Source organism: Salmo salar, chromosome ssa09, assembly GCF_905237065.1.
Source record: "Salmo salar chromosome ssa09, Ssal_v3.1, whole genome shotgun sequence".
Classification (NCBI taxonomy): domain Eukaryota; kingdom Metazoa; phylum Chordata; class Actinopteri; order Salmoniformes; family Salmonidae; genus Salmo; species Salmo salar.
Genome location: NC_059450.1, coordinates 141,088,953 through 141,111,238, shown reverse-complemented (window position 1 = coordinate 141,111,238; position 22,286 = coordinate 141,088,953). Strand labels below are relative to the sequence as shown.

At 41.6% G+C, this 22,286-nt stretch overlaps 1 protein-coding gene across 2 annotated transcripts in view; it reads left to right on the top strand.

The window, feature by feature from the left end:
- The window catches only part of LOC106613128 (calsyntenin-2), a 447,582-nt gene that overhangs the window by 304,684 nt on the left and 120,612 nt on the right, over window positions 1–22,286 (top strand). For both annotated transcript variants that reach the window (XM_014215083.2, XM_014215084.2), the window contains exon 3: window positions 1,821–2,016. In XM_014215083.2, coding sequence (XP_014070558.2) covers window positions 1,821–2,016 — 196 coding nt within the window. The remainder of the gene's footprint in view (window positions 1–1,820; window positions 2,017–22,286) is intronic.

Below are 22,286 nucleotides of genomic sequence, written 5' to 3'. Positions count from 1 at the left end.
CTTGACCCATCTCCGCTCCCTGAGGTAAAATGTAATCACAAATTAGTTGTAGGTGTTCCTCGTCCTGCCATGCACTGAGGTAGAGGAGGAAGAGTTTAGCATATCTTTAGCATATTCACCTTAATAGTGGGAAGCTTCTTCACTTGGCTGTGCCCTTGCAATAAAAGATGGCAGTTTTGAAAGTGCAGTTTAACTGCAGTAACTGCAGTCGACTGTTGTATTTTGGACACAGTAACTGCAGAATAACTGCAGTGTACTGCAGTTGAACTGCAGTTTTACTGCACTGTAACTGCAGTTACACTGAAAATGTATTTTAGACGCAGTATTTGCAGTGTCCTGCAGTTATACCTCACTCTGGTGTATATTTGGGTGTGTACTAGGTTTATTTTTCCTACCACAGTAATGGATTCTTTTTTTTTTTTAATAATTGTGGTAGCAAGGCAACTTCACCCATCGAGACCGTTACCACTCCTCGTCACACGCCATTTGCTTTGCCGCCATTTTGTGATTATTTTCCCACGCAGCTTGCTTCTATGCCTCTTTGCATTGTAGGAGCCCATTTATTTCTGATAAGTTATTGTTCAGGTAATACAAAGGGGAAGTCTTACACAGCCTACTGAGTATCTCTCTCTCTCTCTCTCTCTCTCTCTCTCTCTATCTCTCTCTCTCTCTCTCTCTCTCTCTCTCTCTCTCTCTCTTCAAATTGTAATTTCAACACTCCCGCTGTAGAAGGAGATGAGATTATGTTCGACCGGGATGAAAGGGAAGAGAAAGGGAAGGAGGGGAAAATAAAGTTGCTCTTATCACAACTAGCCAGCAGCGATGCGCACACAAAGCTTTGGCGGAATCCAATTTAGTCCTTCCTGTTAGTTTAAGTGATATCGGCGCAATTAGCCGTCACAAGTCAGAGTTTATAGCTCGTGCTAAGTGATTTCCTCAAATCCCCCAGTAAAACGCAGGCAAGCACCACGCATTTAAAGCACTCGCCTCGCCAACTCCAAAACAGACTCTGCTTTGACCAACCTCTCTCTCTCCCCTCTCTCTCTCTCTCCTTCTCTCTTTTTTTCTTCTCTCTCATTCTCTTTCTCTCCTATCTCATTCTCTCTCCCTCTCCTTTTTTTACTCTCTCTCACTCTCTCCACTGTGGACAAATTGTAATTTCAACACTTCCTCTGTAGAAGGAGATGAGACTTTTTGCTCTTTTGTTTTGGTCTGCCTCATTGTGTAGCTTTGTAAATTGATTTGCTGTTCCCTCATTGTCTCTGAAATGAACCAGGGTGACTTTGAGAGGTATTGTTTTTGTTTTTTTTATCAAGTTTTTCGTTACTAAGTTGTTGATTGTTTGTACGGTCTGGAGTGACAATGCGTGATGGGAGTGAGCGGCAGACTGTGGGCGGGCTGGTTTGTCCTTGGCATCTTCAGGAGAGTGATTAGTTGTTGAATGAGTGAGTTTGTTAGTCCTGTTCCAGAGAGGCTGACTTTGTGGGTGACTCCGCTGTGGATTCGTATTGTTCTTGTTATTGTTGTTGTTGTTTCTCTGCCTGCTCAAAAATTAAACCAGAACCTTCCAGGGAATTGTAATGATCAGAGGTATTTGTTACAGTGCTCAACTGATTATATGAGCCCAATGCACATGCTGTTTAAATGGATGTCTCCTCAGATGAGTCTGAATAAGACTTCCTGGGGTTTTGTTGAGAAACTGTATTCAGACCCTCCACTGCATATCTCCACCACAGTATAGCACTCTCTCACATACAGAAACCAACACACCCTAACCTGTCTCCCCTCCTCTCCCTGTCTTTCTCTCTCTCTCTTTTCAGGGGAAATCTGTGCATTTAAGATCCATGGTCTGGAGGCTCCGTTTGAGGCGGTGGTGCTGAACGGGACGTCTGGTGAGGGCCAGCTGAGGGCCAAGGGCCTGGTGGACTGTGAGCTTCAGAAGGAGTATACCTTTATCATTCAGGCCCATGACTGTGGAGCAGGACCCGGGGGCACCGGGGGGAAGAAGTCGCACAAGTGAGTTTGAAAGGCAGGATGTCTTTTGTCTGTTTGTCTTTATGAATCATATGGATTCAAGACTATGCCCCCTGCAACACTGCACTCTGAAGCCAAGCCTACTGTAATCAAATAATGTTGCTGCTGACTATCAGGCAGTAAGGAGGCTGTTACTGAGCGAGCGAGTGAGCGAGTGAGTGAGTGAGTGAGCGAGTGGGTGAGAGCCGGAGAAGTGTGTGTGGTTGAGAGCACTGGTTGAGACAGGGCTGCAGCAGAGGCAGCTGAGTTACGGAGACAAAGCAGCGCGCACGTACATTGTAGGTAGGCTATTTAGATTGGTCATTATGGAGACACTCCTTATTCCATTAAACATATAAAGCAGCTAGAACTGATATAACGGTGACAAAGCATTTGAAAACAACTTTAGGCCACTACAGCTCTTTAGATAAATTTGCTCAGAGGTGGTTTAAAGTAAACTGAATTCTAATGTCGACTTTTCTTATGGATAACCATATCAAGTTAAGGGTTTTACTCATGCTCAGTTCTAGGGTCTGGGGCGCTGCATGAGTGGAAATTTGAAATGGAAGTTATGGGAAAAAGTCCACAATGAAAATGGCATTACATGTGTAGAATGATTGGTTACATTTGCATCTGTTGGCCATCAAGTAGGCTATTAAATTCTATGCCAATGTAGGCTACTGTAACCTACCATTTAAGACAATAAATATATATTGAAATGACGATATCACTGGAGTCATTGCATATCAATTTGAGCCACTTGTTTAGCCTACCTGGAGCTGGCAAACAGATGTAATAAATAGCCTAATACTCAGTTTGTTGTTATAGCCTTGGGTTATTATGCCATTGTTAATGGCCATATTTATAAATTAAACGTTTTCAATTGTGATCATGGTCACAGCTCTATCACAAATGTATCATTCTCCACATTTAATGTCAGTTTCACTGTGGACTTTTCCCTGAAATGAGATGTTGGCATGTCGGCCTATCAGGGGCTATAGGCTACCTGCATCTAGCTCAGCAAACCATAGCAAAGTTGAATGGCAATTATAAACCCAGATTTTAGTCATTAGCCCATGCCTACTGAATTAACAAGTCAATCTCGCAAATAGGCCATTTATAACTGTTTGTAGTCTTCACATCTGGAACATAATAACGGATCAATTGCCAGAAAATAGCCTAACATTCGCTTTTTAAAGTTCATCAAAGTGTTTCTTGCACAGAGATTTCGAGATCCTCTGTCCAACTTTCATCACTCAAACTCTCCAGTCGGATTTATCTATAGTTATGCAAACAGGATTTATTTATAATTATAAATTGGGTGGTTTGAGCCCTGAAATGCTGATTGGTTGAAAGCTATGGTACAGTTGAAGTCGGAAGTTGACATACACTCAATTAGTATTTGGTAGCATTGCCTTTAAATTGTTTAACTTGGGTGAAATGTTTAGGGTAGTCTTCCACAAGCTTCCCAAAATAAGTTGGGTGAATTTTGGCCCATTCCTCCTGACAGAGCTGGTGTAACTGAATCAGGTTTGTAGGCCTTCTTGGTCGCAAACGCTTTTTCAGTTCTGCCCACAAATTTTCTATAGGGTTGAGGTCAGGGCTTTGTGATGGCCACTCCAATACCTTGACTTTGTTGTCCTTAAGCCATTTTGCCACAACTTTGGAAGGATGCTTGAGGTCATTGTCCATTTGGAAGACCCATTTGCAACCAAGCTTTAACTTCCTGACTGATGTCTTGAGATGTTGCATCAATATATTCACGTAATTTTCCTTCCTCATGATGCCATCTACTTTGTGAAGTGCACCAGTCAATCCTGCAGCAAAGCACCCCTACAACATGATTGTGCCACCCCCATGCTTCACGGTTGGGATGGTGTTCTTCAGCTTGCAAGCATCCCCCTTTTTTCTCCAAACATAACGATGGTCATTATGGCCAAACAGTTCTATTTTTGTTTCATCAGACCAGAGGACATTTCTCCAAAAAGTACGAACTTTGTCCCCATGAGCAGTTACAAACCATAGTCTGGATTTTTTATGGAGGTTTTGGAGCAGTGGCTTCTTCCTTGCTGATAGGTCTTTCAGGCTATGTCGATATAGGATATATTTGTACCTGTTTCCTCCAGCATCTTCACAAGGTCTTTTGCTGTTGTTCTGGGATTGATTTGCACTTTTCGCACCAAAGTACGTTCATCTCTAGCAGACAGAACACGTCTTCTTCCTGAGCGGTATGACGGCTGCGTGGTCTAATGATGATTATATGTGCGTACTATTGTTTGTACAGATTAACGTGGTACCTTCAGGTGTTCGGAAATTGCTCCCAAGGATGAACCAGACTTGTGGAGGTCTACAATTTTTTTCTGAGGTCTTGGCTGATTTATTTTCATTTACCATGATGTCAAGCAAAGAGGCACTGAGTTTGAAGGTAGGCCTTGAAATACATCCACAGGTACACCTCCAATTGACTCAAATGATGTCAATTAGCCTATCAGAAGCTTCTAAAGCCATGACATCATTTTCTGGAATTTTCCAAGCTGTTTAACCTCTCTGGGCTAGGTGGCACCAAATCGTCCCACCTACGTAGCAGCCAGTTGAATCCTGTGGCGCGATTTTCAAATACCTTAGAAATGCTATTACTTCAATTTCTCAAACATATGACTATTTTACAGCAATTTTAAGACAAGACTCTCGTTAATCTAACCACACTGTCCGATTTCAAAAAGGCTTTACAACGAAAGCAAAACATTAGATTATGTCAGCAGAGTACCCAGCCAGAAATAATCAGACACCCATTTTTCAAGCTAGCATATAATGTCACATAAACCCAAACCACAGCTAAATGCAGCACTAACCAGTGATTATCTTCATCAGATGACAACCCTAGGACATTATGTTATACAATACATGCATGTTTTGTTCAATCAAGTTCATATTTATATCAAAAAACAGCTTTTTACATTAGCATGTGACGTTCAGAACTAGCATACCCCCCGCAAACTTCCGGGGAATTTACTAACAATTTACTAAATTACTCACGATAAACGTTCACAAAAAGCATAACAATTATTTTAAGAATTATAGATACAGAACTCCTCTATGCACTCGATATGTCCGATTTTAAAATAGCTTTTTGGTGAAAGCACATTTTGCAATATTCTAAGTACATAGCCCTGCCATCACGGGCTAGCTATTTAGACACCCAGCAAGTTTAGCCTTCACCAAAATCAGATTTACTATAACAAAAATGTTATTACCTTTGCTGTCTTCGTCAGAATGCACTCCCAGGACTTCTACTTCAATAACAAATGTTGGTTTGGTCCCAAATAATCCATCGTTATATCCAAACAGCGGCGTTTTGTTCGTGCGTTCTAGACACTATCCGAAATGGTAAATCAGGGTTACGAGCATGGCGCATTTCGTGACAAAAAAATTCTAAATATTCCATTACCGTACTTCGAAGCATGTCAACCGCTGTTTAAAATCAATTTTTATGCAATTTATCTCGTAAAAAAGCGATAATATTCCGACCGGGAATCTGCGTTTCGGTAAATAGAGGGAAAAAAAGAAAGACGGGGGCGACCAGTGCACGCGCCTAAGCCCACTGTCCCCTGATCGGCCACTTGACAAAGGCGATAATGTGTTTCAGCCTGGGGCTGGAATGACGACATTCAGCTTTTTCCCGGACTCTGAGAGCCTATGGGAGACGTGGGAAGTGTCATGTTACCGCAGAGATCCTTTGTTTTGGAAAGAGATGTCAAAGAAAGCCAATAAATGGTCAGACAGGCCACTTCCTGTAAAGGAATCTCTCAGGTTTTTGCCTGCCATATGAGTTCTGTTATACTCACAGACACCATTCAAACAGTTTTAGAAACTTTAGGGTGTTTTCTATCCATATCTAATAAGTATATGCATATTCTAGTTACTGGGTAGGAGTAGTAACCAGATTAAATCGGGTACGTTTTCTATCCGGCGGTGTAAATACTGCCCCCTAGCCCTAAGAGGTTAAAGGCACAGTCAACTTAGTGTTTGTCAACTTCTGACCCACTGGAATTGTGATACAGTGAATTGTAAGTGAAATTATCTGTCTGTAAACAATTGTTGGAAAAACTACTTGTGTCATGCACAAAGTAGATGTCCTAACCGACTTGCCAAAACTATGGTTTGTTAACAAGACATTTTTGGAATGGTTGAAAAACGAGTTTTATTGACTCCAACCTAAGTGTATGTAAACTTTCGACTTCAACTGCATATCAGATGTGTACCACAGGAATGACTAAAATATACATTTTACTGTTCTTTTTACATTGGTAACCAGTTTGTAATAGCAATAAGGCACCTCAGGGGTTTGTGGTGTATGGCCAATATACCATGGCTAAGGGCTATGTCCTAAGAACAGCCCTTAGCCGTGGTATATTGGCCATATACCACACCTCCTCTGGCCTTAATGCTTAATCATATCAGTTAAAACAAGTTAAATCGACATCCATTGATGGAAAATGATCTAGAGAGTTTAATGAGGGCGATTTATTTTGTCTCTTGCAACATTTTCTTAAACTGGAAATAAATATTATTTTGATGGAAAACCACATTTTGATTCTTAGCCTACGTTGCTAAAAAATTATGTCGTTATTCCTTCTTAATCCGCTCGATAACGTAATGGAAAATGGGTTTATTGGATAAACGTGGCATCTCTTGCTGCAAGCATTTTTTGGGGGGCTAGTTTTCAGGCCTTGTGGGCGGGTTTTCAGAGGTAATTTGGCAATACATTTTAGCTAGACCTGGAAACCCTGGTGTTTCAGCAGTGTAGATGAAAACAGCCAGTGAACTATTTTAAAGTGGTGCATTGATGAAAACGATTCAACACACCTATGAGCTAAGGCGTCCAACGAAATTGCTTTCTCCACAGTCTCTTATGACTGTGTCATTTCCACTCTGTGTGTATCTCTCTTCACTCTCGTGCTGCTCACACCTTTCACCTTCCTCAGCAGGAGCTCACACAGAAAACTATCATCTTCTACACACACACACACACACACACACACACACACACACACACACACACACACACACACACACACACCAGGCCTTGAATTCTAGCAGCAGGTGTATGCAGGGGCGCAACTTTCGCTGGGGACAGGGGGGACATGTCCCCCCCCATATTATGAAATTGCATTTTTGTCCCCCCCAGTTTTATCATTGGAATGTGATACAAAACGAGGCACTGGTGTGCTTTAGGACCATGCAAACGTCTCCGAGCGGTCGGGCAGGATGTTCGGAGTTTTTCTCCAACAACAACACAAAAAAAAGTTTTAAAAATGACCCCCCCACTTCTAAAACTAAAGTTTCGCCCCTGGGTGTGTGAATGAGTAGGTACACGTCATCCAGGTTATCCCTGATTGTGGGACGTGTGAAGTAACACAAGTAAATGTAAACATACATTCTATGACACAGGTTCTGTGTGAGCATTCAATAGCCTGTCCTTCGCTGGCATTCCTTATCTTGTCTGATTCCCAGAGGATGAAGCTGGCCATTTCAGGGATCCGGACGAGCGGAGAGGAGAACGTCAGTCAGTGTGGCTCTCAGATTTAAAGTAGAAAAAAAAATCCCTGCCAATGGCTCAGCCCAAATTACACGTGACATGTCAGCTCCGCCAAAGGAGAGCAGTCAAGAAAATTACACAGTAAAGAGAACAGGCGATGGGATCAGAAATGACACAGGGGCCGTCGAGCTCTCACTTAAACTTTATTTATCCCTCTCTTCCACTCTCTCTCCCTCTCCCTTTCTTCTGGTATAGCCATCCTCTGTCCCCCTTTCTTTAGTATTTTTTGCTGATTCTGCATTTTCTCTCGTTGTCTTGGTCTCTTTTCTTGTCGTCCTGACCTCTCTCTCTCTTTCACTGTTGTCTAATATCACATTACCTATATCATACCTACAGTGCATTCGTAAAGTATTCAGGCCCTTGACTTTTTCCACATTTTGTTACATTACAGCCTTATTCTAAAATTGTGTAAATAAAAAAAGTCCTCATTAATCTACTCACAATACCCCATAATGACAAAGTGAAAACAGGTTTTTAGAAATGTTTTTAGAAACACCTTATTTACATAGGTATTCAGACCCTTTACTTTGAGACTCGAAATTGAGCTCAGGTGCATCCTGTTTCCACTGAGCATCCATTAGATGTTTCTGCAACTTGATTGGAGTCCACTTGTGGTAAATTCAATTGATTGGACATGATTTGGAAAGTCACACACCTGTCTATATAAGGTCCCACAGTTGACTGTGGATGTCAGAGCAAAAACCAAGCTATGAAGTTGAAGGAATTGTCCGTAGAGGCACAGACCTGGGAAGGGTACCGAAAAACTCTGCAGCATTGAAGGTCCCCAAGAACCCAGTGGCCTCCATCCTTTTTAAATGGAAGAACTGAGCAATCAGGGGAGAAGGGCCTTGGTCAGGAAGGTGACCAAGAACCTGATGGTCACTCTAACAGAGCTCCAGAGTTCCTCTGTGGAGATGGGAGAAACTTCCAGAAGGACAACTATCTCTGCAGCACTCCACCAATCAAGCCTTTATGGTAGAGTGGCCAGACAGAAGCCACTCCTCAGTAAAAGGCACATGACACCAGCTTGGAGTTTGCCAAAAGGCACCTAAAGGACTCTCAAACCATGAGAAACAAGATTCTCTGGTCTGATGAAACCAAGATTGAACTCTTTGGCCTGAATGCCAAGCGTCATGTCTGCAGGAAACCTGGCACTATCCATACGGTGAAGCATGGTGGTGGCATCATCATGCTGTGGGGATGTTTTTCAGCGGCATGGACTGGGAGACTAGTCAGGATCGAGGGAAAGATGAACGGAGCAAAGTACAGAGAGATCCTTGATGAAAACCTGCTCCAGAGCACTCAGGAACTTAGACTGGGGTGAAGGTTCACCTTCCAACAGGACAGCGACCCTAAGCACACAGCCAAGACAACACAGGAGTGGTTCGGGGCAAGAATCTGAATGTCCTTGAGTGGCCCAGCCAGAGCCCGGACTTGAACACGATGGAACATCTCTGAAGAGACCTGAAAATAGCTGTGCAGCGACGCTCCCCATCCAACCTGACAGAGCTTGAGAGGATCTTCAGAGAAGAATGGGAGAACCTCCTCAAATTCAGGTCTGCCAACCTTGTAGCGTAATACCTAAGAAGACTCGAAGCTGTAATCGCTGTCAAAAGTGCTTCAACAAAGTACTGAGTAAATGGTCTGAATACTTATGTAAATTTGATATTTCCAAACATTTCTAAAAACCGGATTTTGCTTTGTCATTGTGGGGTACTGTTTGTATATTAATGAGGGGGAAAACAAGTTTATTCCATTTTAGAATAAGGCTGTACCTGAACAAAATGTGGAAACTTCAAGGGGTCTGAATACTTTCCTAATGCACTGTGTAATGCACTGTGTATCCTACCAACAGTACAGTATATCCTAACAAAATATATCCTATATATTTACTATATATTTACTATATCTCCTCTATCATATTGAGTAGTGTATGAGAAAGGCAAGAAAAGGACAGAAAGTTCAACAATTTACATAATATGATGTTTACGTCTCTTTTTCTCTCATTCATTCCTCTCACTCTCTTTATCTTTGACTCTAGTTTGAGGATGTCTTATAAGCTATGTGTTATGTCATTCATAACACAACATTACTCTTAGGCCTTGAGTCATGTTATGCTGTGGTTAACTGTGTAATTGGCTCTCAATCAAAAAGATGTTGAATGTTTTCATAGTTCTCTCATTGAAAAGTACAGTGAGCCTTGACAACAGTGATTATCACCCTGAACCACATTACCACTTTATCATGGGTGTATTGTAACACACATTTCATGTACTGTAACTCACATTTTATTATATATTGTAAATTTAAGTTATGTACAGTACCAGTCAAATGTTTGGACGACACCTACTCATTCAAGGGTTTTTCTTTATTTTTACTATTTTCTACTTTGTAGAATAATAGTGAGGACATCAAAACGATGAAAGTACTTTGGTGCGAAAAGTGCAAATCAATGAGTTATTTCATAGCTTTGATGTCATCACTATTATTCTACAATGACTAGGTGTGTCCAAACTTTTGGCTGGTACTGTAACTCAAATCACTATGGCAACAAATAGGGGTTATCACCATTGACTACCAGTGAGTCACATCAATAGATTGTCCCACTGAACAATAACTCCGAATCAGAGCACTTTATTCTGAAAATACAACCTTTATTCTCCATTTTAACCATGCGTGATGAAATGTTTTTAATATACTGCTTTTTAAAATCCTAATGAATTAGTAATGCGAATGCATGATTAGTTCTAAGTCACAGCACCACCACATTGATGTCAAATGTGTGTCCCCAGACACAAATATAAGTATTTCTAAGTTGATGTCATAATTCATTTCTACTCCTCTCACTTCCTGTGTGAAAGTGTCACATTCTTTAATTTCCTCATCTCTCCCCATCAGCAGTGAGTGGTAGATTTATTACATGGTTTAAGTGTTGGAGGCCTGTTGGAGGAGGTTTACTACAAGTGTGTCTGGGTTAAGTGCCCCGGTCAGTGACGGTAGTAGCAGCTCATCTAGGATGTTAACCCCTGACCTCCTGGTTGTTCAGACTCCACAGAGACTCTCAGGGCTAATCTTGAAAACTCATTCTAAAGCCGCCATGTTTCTGCCCGTGCGGTGGTCGTCGTGAGAAGGTTATTAAACTTGTCACTTGTGATTCTGAGAAGGCCGTCTGTTCCTCATCTCCCTGCGCCAGAGGTTTGGGAACGACTAATTATCTCAACGGATGGCAGCACCTTCCCGCGGCTGAGAGGATCCACACACACACACACACACACACACACACACACACACACACACACACACACACACACACACACACACACACACACACACACACACACACACACACACACACACACACACACACACACACACACACACAGACAGACACATACTGTGCATACACACTAGCACACATACAGTTGAAGTCAGAATTTTACATACACTTAGGTTGGAGTCAATAAAACTCGTTTTTCAACCACTCCACAAATTTCTTGTAAACAAACTATAGCTTTGGCAAGTCAGTTAGGACATCTACTTTGTGCATGACACAAGTAATTTTTCCAACAATTGTTTACAGACAGATTATTTCACTTATAATTCACTGTATCACAATTCCAGTGGGTCAGAAGTTTTCATACACTAAGTTGACTGTGCCTTTAAACAGCTTGGAAAATTCCAGAAAATGATGTCATGGCTTTAGAAGCTTCTGATAGGTTAATTGACATCATTTGAGTCAATTGGAGGTGTACCTGTGGATGTATTTCAAGGCCTACCTTCAAAATCAGTGCCTCTTTGCTTGACTTCATGGGAAAATCAAAAGAAATCAGCCAAGACCTCCACAAGTCTGGTTCATCCTTGGGAGCAATTTCCAAATGCCTGAAGGTATCACGTTTATCTGTACAAATAATAGTACGCAAGTATAAACACCATTGGACCACGCAGCTGTCATACCGTTCAGGAAGGAGACGTGTTGTGTCTGCTAGAGATGGAAGTACTTTGGTGCGAAAAGTGCAAATCAATCCCAGAACAGCAAAGGACCTTGTAACTGGAGGAAACAGGTCTAAAAGTATTTATATCCACAGTAAAACAAGTCCTATATCAACATAACCTGAAAGGCCGATCAGCAACGAAGGAGCCACTGCTCCAAAACCGGCATAAAAAAGCCAGACTATGGTTTGCAACTGCACATGGGGACAAAGATCATACTTTTTTGGAGAAATTTCCTCTGGTCTGATTAAACAAAAATAGAATTGTTTGGCCATAATGACCATCATTATGTTTGGAGGGAAAAGGGGAGGCTTGCAAGCCGAAGAACACCATCCAAACCATGAAGCACGGGGGTGGCAGCATCATGTTGTGGGAGTGCTTTGCTGCAGGAGGGACTGGTGCACTTCACAAAATAGATGGCATCATGAGGGAGGAAAATGATGTTGATATATTGAAGCAACATCTCAAGACATCAGTCAGGTCGCAAATGCGTCTTCCAAATGGACAATGACCCCAAATATACTTCCAAAGTTAAGGCAAAATGGCTTAAGGACAACAAAGTCAAGGTATTGGAGTGGCCAGCACAAAGCCCTGACCTCAGTCACATAGAACATTTGTGGGCAGAACTGAAAAAGCCTGTTCGAGCAAGGAGGCCTACAAACCTGACTCAGTTACATCAGCTCTGTCAGGAGGAATGGGCCAAAATTCACCCAACTTATTGTGGGAAGCTTGTGGAAGGCTACCCGAAACCTTTGACCCAAGTTAAACAATTTAAAAGCAATGCTACCAAATACTAATTGAGTGTATGTAAACTTCTGACCCACAGGGAATGAGATGAAAGAAATAAAAGCTGAAATAAATCATTCACTCTACTATTATTCATTTCACATTCTTAAAATAAAGTGGTGATCCTAACTGACCTAAGACAGGAAATTTTAACTGGGATTAAATGTCAGGAATTGTGAAAAACTGAGTTTAAATGTATTTGGCTAAGGTGTATGTAAACTGTACATACCGACACATATAAACATACCAACAAACACACACACACAGACAAATACATACAGTGGCTTGCAAAAGTATTCACCAATTTAGCATTTTTCCTATTTTGTTGCCTTACAACCTGAAATTAAAATAGATTCTTTGGGGGGTTGTATCATTTGATTTGTGAAACAAACAAGAAATAAGACCAAAAACAGAAAACTTGAGCGTGCATAACTGTTCACCCCCCCCAAAATCAATATTTTGTAGAGCCACCTTTTGCAGCAATTACAGCTGCAAGTCTCTTGGGGTACTTGTCTATAAACTGGCACAACTAGCCAATGGGATTTTTGCCCATTCTTCAAGGCAAAACTGCTCCTGCTCCTTCAAGTTGGATGGCTTCCACTGGTGTACAGCAATCTTTAACTTCTTACGGATCAAATCCCTTTAGCGGGATCGATTTGACAGCAGCCAGTGAAAGTGCAGGGCGCCAAATTCAAAACAGCAAAAATCTCATAATTAAAAATCCTCAAACATACAAGTATTATACACCATTTTAAAGATACGATTCTCATTAATCCAAGCACAGTGTCCGATTTCAAAAAGGCTTTACGGCGAAAGCATAGCATTAGATTATGTTAGGACAGCACCTAGACAAGAAAAAACACAGACATTTTCCAGCCAAAGAGAGTAGTCACAAATAGGAATGAAGATGAACACAGCTCACTCCCAAAGCTGCACGCGTTACTGAGCTCATGCCTTTCTTTTAGATACCTGACTCCATAAGCTCTTATTCTCTCCCCATTCACAGTAGAAGCCTGAAACAACGTTCTAAAGACTGTTGACATCTAGTGGAAGCCTTAGGAAGTGCAATATGACCCCACAGACACTGTATATTGGATAGGGAATCACAAACTACAGCCTCAGATTTCCCACTTCCTGGTTGGATTTGTCTCAGGTTTTCGCCTGTCATATGAGTTATGTTTTACTCACAGACATCATTCAAATCTACTAATAATATGCATATCCTAGCTTCTGGGCCTGCATAGCAGGCAGTTTACTCTGGGCACGCTTTTCATCCGGACGTGAAAATACTGCCCCCTATCCATAAGAGGGTTATACCACAGATTCTCAATTGGATTGAGGTCTGGGCTTTGACTAGGCCATTCCAAGACATTTCAATGTTTCCCCTTAAACCACTCAAAGGTTGCTTTAGCAGTATGCTTAGGGTCATTGTCCTGCTGGAAGGTGAACCTCTGTCCCAGTGTCAAATCTCTGGAAGACTGAAACAGGTTTCCATCAAGAATTTCTCTGTATTTAGCACCATCCATCATTCCTTCAATTCTGACCAGTTTCCCAGTCCCTGCTGATGAAAAACATCCCCACAGCATGATGCTGAAACCACAATGCTTCACTGTGGGGATGGTATTCTCGGGGTGATGAGAGGTGTTGGGTTTGCGCCAGACAAAATGTTTTCCTTGATGGCAAAAAAGCTACATTTTAGTCTCATCTGACCAGAGTACATTCTTCCATATGTTTGGGGAGTCTCCCACATGCCTGTTTGCTTATTTTTTTCTTTAAGCAATGGCTTTTTTTCTGGCCACTGTTCAGTAAAGCCAAGCTCTGTGAAGTGTACGGCTTAAAGTGGACAGACACTCCAATCTCAGCTGTGGAGTTTTGCAGCTGGGAATCACTTGGGTTATCACAGGGTTATCTTTGGTCTCTTTGTTGCCTCTGATTAATGCCCTCTTTGCCTGGTCCATGAGTTTTGGTGGGCAGCCCTCTCTTGGCAGGTTTGTTGTAGTGCTATATTCTTTCTGTTTTTTAATAATAGATTTAAAGGTGCTCCGTGGGATGTTCAAATTTTCTGATATTTTTTATAGCCCAACCCTGATCTGTACTTCTCCACAACTTTATCCCTGACCTGTTTGGAGAGCTCTGTGGTCTTCATGATGCCGCTTGCTTGGTGGTGCCCCTTGCTTAGTGGTGTTGCAGACTCTGGGGCCTTTCAGACAGGTGTATGTATACTGAGATCATGTGACAGATCATGCGACACTTAGATTGCACACAGGTGGACTTTATTTAATTTCTTATGGGCAGGTGGGAGGGTAGCGTCCCACCTGGCCAACATCTGGTGAAATTGCAGAGCGCGAAATTCAAACTACAGTATTATAAATATTTAACTTATATTTAACTTTCATAAAATCACAAGTGTAATACATCAAAATAAAGCTTAAAAAGGCTTTACGGCGAAAGCAAACCATGTGATTATCTGAGGACAGCGCCCCGCATACAAACACATGAAACACATATTTCAACCAGGCAGGTGCGACACGAAAGTCAGAAATAGCGATATAAAAAATGCCTTACCTTTCATGATCTTCTTCTGTTGGCACTCCAAAAGGTCCCTGTTACATCACAAATGGTGATTTTGTTCGATAATGTCCTTCTTTATATCCATAAAAACTCGTCTTTACCGGAGAAAAATACCAAAGAATGTGCTCTCTTCCACGCGCTTGGAAACACTACAGCCAAAATGGGAGCCACCTAAATAAACTACAATTTCTGGCTCATTTTTCCAAAAACCAGCCTGAAACTCTTTCTAAAGACTGTTGACATCTAGTGGAAGCCCTAGGAACTGCAATCTGGGAGGACTTGGCCTTATAATAAAAGTGATGGCCATTGAAAATAGTGGGAGGCGAATTTGTTTTTGGGGGGGATATTTTGTCCTCGGGGTTTCACCTGCCATATCAGTTCTGTAATACTCACAGACATACTTTCAACAGTTTTAGAAACTTTAGAGTTTTTTCTATTCAAATCTACCAATTATATGCATATCCTAGTTTCTGAGCCTGAGTAGCAGGCAGTTTACTTTGGGCATGCTTTTCATCCGGACGTCAAATACTGCCCCCTTCCCAAGAGAGGTTAACTTATCGTGTGACTTCTGAAGGTAATTGGTTGCACCAGATCTTATTTAGGGGCTTCATAGCAAAGGTGGTAATATATATGCACGCACCACTTTTTTTATTTTTTCAGTTATTTTTTTCATTTCACTTCACCAATTTTGAATATTTTGTGTATGTCCATTACATGAAATCCAAATAAAATCCGTTTAAATTACAGATCGAAACGCAACAAAATAGGAAAAACGCCAAGGTGGATGAATACTTACAAGGCACTTACAAGGCACTGTACGTACATACACATACCGACACACGCAGACACACTCTCACACGAGGGAATGTGAGCAAAGAGCTGTCACTCATTAGTATAAGCTGTCATGATGCATTGTGATATTCAGTGCCTTCAGAAAGCATTCACACCCCTTGACTTATTCCACATTTTGTTGTTACAGCCTGAATTCAATACAGATTACATTTGTTTTTTCTCACCATCTACACACAATACCCCATTATGACAAATTGAAAACAATTTTTGAGAAAGTTATTCAAATTTATTGAAAATGAAATACAGAAAATCCATTTACATAAGTATTCACATCCCTGAGTCAATACATTGTAGAAGCACCTTTGGCAGCGATTACAGATGAGGCTTTCTGGGTAAGTCTCTAAGAGCTTTCCACAATGGGTTGTGCAGCATTTGCCCATTATTATTAAAACAATTCTTCAAGCTCTGTCAAATTGGTTGTTGATCATTACTATACAATCATTTTCAGGTCTTACCATAGATTTAAAGTATGTTTAAGTCAAAACTGTAACTCGGCCTCTCAGCAACATTCACTGTTTTCTTAGTAAGCAACACCACTGTAGATTTGGCCTTGTGTTTTAGCTTATTGTCCTGCTGAAAGGTGAATTCATCTCCCAGTGTCTGTGGAAAGCAGACTGAACTATGTTTTCCTCTTGGATTGTGCCTGTGCTTAGCGCCATTCCGTTTCTTTTTTTTCCTGAAAAACTCCCCCAGTCCTTAACCTCTATGGGCTAGGTGCGTCCCACCTACTCAACAGCCAGTTGAATCCTGTGGCGCGTTATTCAAATCCTTAGATATGCTATTACTTCAATTTTTCAAACATATGACTATTTTACACCATTTTAAAGATAAGACTCTCGTTAATCTAACCACACTGTCCGATTTCAAAAAGGCTTTACAACGAAAGCAAAACATTAGATTATGTCAGCAGAGTACCCAGACAGAAATAATCAGACACCCATTTTTCAAGCTAGCATATAATGTCACATAAACCCAAACCACAGCTAAATGTAGCACTAACCTTTGATGATCTTCATCAGATGACAACCCTAGGACATTATGTTATACAATACATGCATGTTTTGTTCAATCAAGTTCATATTTATATCAAAAAACAGCTTTTTACATTAGCATGTGACTAGCATGTGACTAGCATTCCCACCGAACACTGCCGGTGAATTTACTAAATTACTCACGATAAACGTTCACAAAAAGCATAACAATTATTTTAAGAATGATAGATACAGAACTCCTCTATGCACTCGATATGTCCGATTTTAAAATAGCTTTTCGGTGAAAGCACATTTTGCAATATTCTCAGTAGATAGCCCGGCATCACAGGGCTAGCTATTTAGACACCCAGCAGGTTTAGCACTCATCAAAGTCAGATTTACTATAAGAAAAATGTTCTTACCTTTGTTGTCTTCGTCAGAATGCACTCCCAGGACTTCTACTTCAATAACAAATGTTGGTTTGGTCCAAAATAATCCATCGTTATATCCAAACAGCGGCGTTTTGTTTGTGCGTTCTAGACACTATCCTAAAGGCTAAATAAGGGTGACGAGCATGGCGCAATTCGTGACAAAAGAATTCTAAATATTCCATTACCGTACTTCAAAGCATGTCAACCGCTGTTTAAAATCAATTTTTATGCCATTTTTCTCATAAAAACGCGATAATATTCCGACCGGGAATCTGCGTTTAGATAAACAGACAAAGGAAAAGAAACCATTCGGTCGAAGCGGGCACGCGCCTAAGCCCATAGTACTCTGAGTGGCCACTTGCCAAAAGCGATAAAGTGTTTCAGCCAGAGCCTGCCTCGATATCGTTCAACGTTTTCCCGGGCTCTGAGACCCTATGGAAGACGTAGGAAGTGTCACGTTATTGCACAGATCCTGAGTCTTCAATAAAAAGAGCCAAGATGAAACACTACTTCTCAGACAGGCCACTTCCTGCTTGAAATCTTCTCAGGTTTTGGCCTGCCATAGGAGTTCTGTTATACTCACAGACACCATTCAAACAGTTTTAGAAACTTTAGGGTGTTTTCTATCCAAAGCCAATAATTATATGCATATTCTAGTTACTGGGCAGGAGTAGTAACCAGATTAAATCGGGTACATTTTTTATCCAGCCGTGTCAATACTGCCCCCTAGCCCTAACAGGTTAACGATATCAAGCATACCCATAACATGATGCAGCCACTGCCATGCTTGAAAATATGGAGAGTAATACTCAGCAATGTGTTGTATTGGATTTACCCCAAACATAATACTTTGTATTCAGGACCAAATATGTTTTTTTTTTGCAGTATTACTTTCGTGCCTTGTTACAAACAGGAAACATGTTTTGGAATATTTGTATTCTGTACAGGCTTGCTTATTTTCACTCTTGTCACGGTTGTCGTCGGTAGAAATGGACCAAAATGCAGCAGGCATGCGGTTGTTCATTTTGAACATTTATTCCATCCAAAATGAACACAAAAATAACAACAGAGAACGAACGACAAAAATGACAGCCTTGAAGGCAACACAGCAAATCCAAAGACAATCTCCCACAATTAGACAAACAAACACCCAACTAATATAGGACTTCCAATCAAAGGCAACACCACACAGCTGCCTTCAATTGGAAGTCCACCCCAATTAACCAAACATAGACATACAACTAACTAGATAACACATAGAAATACATACACACAGACCATAAACCAAAAACCCGGAAAAACTAAATCAAACACCCTATTTTCCAAAACACCACCCCGAACCACATAAAACAAATACCCTCTGCCACGTCCTGGCCAAACTACAATACCAATTAACCTTATACTGGCCAGGACGTGACAGTACCCCCCCCTTAAAGGTGCTAACCCCGGAAGCACCTTAACAAAATAACCCCAAACAACAAAAACAAAATTCCCCTCTACAAAAGGGAGGGAAGGGAGGGTGGCTGCCGTCAACGACGGCACTGTGCTACACCCCCCCTCCCCAACCCACCTATATCTGGAGGTGGCTCTGGTTCCGGCCGTTCCAGGCTGTCGGGCCACTCTGGCATCGCCGGGGGGCAGTCGGGGCAGTCTGGCAACTCGGGGCAGTCTGGCAACTCGGGGCAGTCTGGCAACTCGGGGCAGTCTGGCAACTCGGGACAGTCTGGCAACTCGGGACAGTCTGGCAACTCGGGACAGTCTGAGCAGTCTGGCAACTCGGGACAGTCTGGGCAGTCTGGCAACTCGGGACAGTCTGGGCAGTCTGGCAACTCGGGACAGTCTGGGCAGTCTGGCAACTCGGGACAGTCTGGGCAGTCTGGCAACTCGGGACAGTCTGGCAACTTGGGACAGTCTGGCAACTCGGGACAGTCTGGCAACTCGGGACAGTCTGGGCAGTCTGGCAACTCGGGACAGTCTGGGCAGTCTGGCAACTCGGGACAGTCTGGGCAGTCTGGCAACTCGGGGCAGTTCAGGGCAGTCTGGCCACTCCGGCAGTTCAGGGCAGTCTGGCCACTCCGGCAGTTCAGGGCAGTCTGTCACTGGGCAGATAATTTTCCTGTCACTGGGCAGATAATAGGAGCTCAGTTTCTGAGTGGTCTGCCTGGCAACAAAGGGATTGGATATGCTCGGTCTCGCGAGTGCGCCCCTCCTTCTTTTTCTTCTTGAATGAATATGCTATTGTCCGGTTGGAATATTATCGTAATTTTACGTTAAAAATACCATAAAGATTGATTTTAAACAGCGTTTGACCTGCTTCTAAGTACGATAATGGAACATTTTGACTTTTCGTCTCTCGTTCCACGCTCGGGCGTCATGCCTTTGGATAAGTGATCTGTACGCACGAACAAAATGGAGGTATTTGTAAATAAATATGGATTATTTCGAACAAAAACAAAATTTCTTGTGGAAGTAGCAGTCCTGGGAGTGCATTCTGACGAAGATCAGCAAAGGTAAGAGAATATTTCTAATACTAATTCTGAGTTTAGGTTGCCCCGAACTTGGCGGGTGTCTGAATAGCTCGCCGTGATGGCTGAGCTATGTACTCAGAATATTGAAAAATGTGCTTTCTCCGTAAAGCTATTTTAAAATCTGACACAGTGGTTGCATCCAGAGGTAGTCTATCTATAATTCTTAAAATAATTGTTAAATATTTTATCAACGTTTATAATGAGTATTTTTGTAAATTGATGTGCACATTCACCGGACGTTTTGGTGGGAATACATTTTCTGAACATCACGCGCCAATGTAAAATGCTGTTTTTGGATATAAATATGAACTTTATCGAACAAAACATACATGTATTGTGTAACATAATGTCCTAGGAGTGTCATCTGATGAAGATCGTCAAAGGATAGTGCTTCATTTAGCTATGTTTTGGGTTTTATTGACACATGTCCTTGCTTGGAAAATGGCTGTGTGAATATTTTTGTCTATGTACTCTCCTAACATAATCTAATGTTTTGCTTTCGCTGTAAAGCCTTTTTGAAATCGGACAATGTGGTTAGATTAACGAGAAGTTTATCTTTAAAATGGTGTAAAATAGTTGTGTTTGAGAAAGTTGAATTATGACATTTTGTAGTTTTTTAATTTGTCGCCCTGATATTTCACTGGCTGTGTCCCGCAGGTTTAGAAGTTAATGTCACCATTGGCCTTCCTCTGGCAACTGAGTTAGGAAGGACGCCTGTGTCTTTGCAGTGACTGGGTGTATTGAGACGCCATCCAAAGTGTAATTAATAACTTCACAATGCTCAGAGGGATATTCAATGTCTGCTTTTTTTAACCAATAGGTAATCTTCTTAGCGAGACATTGGAAAACCTCCCTGGTATTTGAATCTGTGTTTGAAATTCACTGCTCAACTGAAGGACCTTACAGATAATTGTACTGTTTGTGGGGGTACAGAGATGAGGTAGTCATTCAAAAAAAGGGTGATCAAATTAAGATCCTACACCTGTCGTATCTGACACGTGTCATGGCACTACCCTAGGGGTCTGCTGAGGGGGAGAGGAATGCCAGACCTAAAAAAGACTAGGATTATCCTGTCATATATAGAAACACCTTCCTTTGGATTGGAATGGATTGATCTACATATTGTCATGTAGCCTACAAGATCTTGTGTTCTGTCTTTATTCGATAATACAGACTTTTGGAGTGAGATTTTATGCACACCTTGGTCATTTGGATCCAGTTGTGACTTTTTAGGTTGCCCCTTGCCTATTCTAGATCCTTTTCATCAGCTTTGTGTTGTATTGTGTTGGTTGTACCCAAGGCGCAGGGGGCATGGCTTGAGGCTGGAGCAGGTCTGGCACCGTGCCCACTGAACGCACACACACACACACACACACACACACAAGCGTACACACACACACACACACACACACACACACACACACACACACACACACACACACACACACACACACACACACACACACACACACACACACTCTCTCGCTCTCTCGCTCTCATAACCCTCATTGGCACTGGAGAGGGAAAGGAAGCCAGGCATCTGTTTTCAACCAGATGTGTTCCTGTGCCACTCCTCCATCTCTCCTTCCCACCCTCCACCTCACCCTTATCCCATCAACCATCCCTCCTTCCAATCCCCAGTGGGGTGTAACATATGTTTGGCCCCGTCCAGAGGGGGGGGGTTTATGAGAGAGACACATTTATATGACAGGCCAAGCTGCAGAGGGATTTACTGCTTACCACTGGTGATGATGCTACGTACAGTACTGTCTGGCTGTGGCACTGTTACTGCTGAGGCTAGCACTTAGCATTACCCTGTTGTCGTGACTTTACTTTCACTAATCTGATGACTGTTATTTATCAAATTAACTAACTATGTTTAATTGTTACCTGATTAAATGAATCATGTAACAATTAACTCATTAGGAATTTGGGGCACCACGAGAGAGGTTGTTTAAATAGTTACCATCTCCCGAATTAAACTCTAAAGGTTTTTACCTATGACATCAATAAAACAGTCAGCGTTTTAAACCATAACCTCTTATCATATCATCATTCTGAACAGTCGTAATGTCATGCACCTGCAAAAACCCTAGCCTTACTCATGATTCAGTACTACAGAAATTGGTTTAATTATGTATTTACTAACTAACTAAATAATAACACAGGATAAATATTCACACTTAACACTTGAGTAAAAGGTACCTAATGGACTGACAACATATGGTGGCTTGTTACACAGAAAATGAGGGGGGAAGAGAGAGAGAGAGAACAATTGTATATCGTTGATATATTTTAGAACTATTTTAGAACTATTTTCACAGTAATCATAGACTTTGCATATAGACTCTGCCCAAGCTGGTTTTTGATATAAATATGAACTTGATTGAACAAAACATGCATGTATTGTATAACATAATGTCCTAGGAGTGTCATCTGATGAAGATCATCAAAGGTTAGTGCTGCATTTAGCTGTGGTTGTTGTTTTTGTGACATATATGCTTGCTTTGAAAATGGCTGTGTGATTATTTTTGGCAGGGCACTC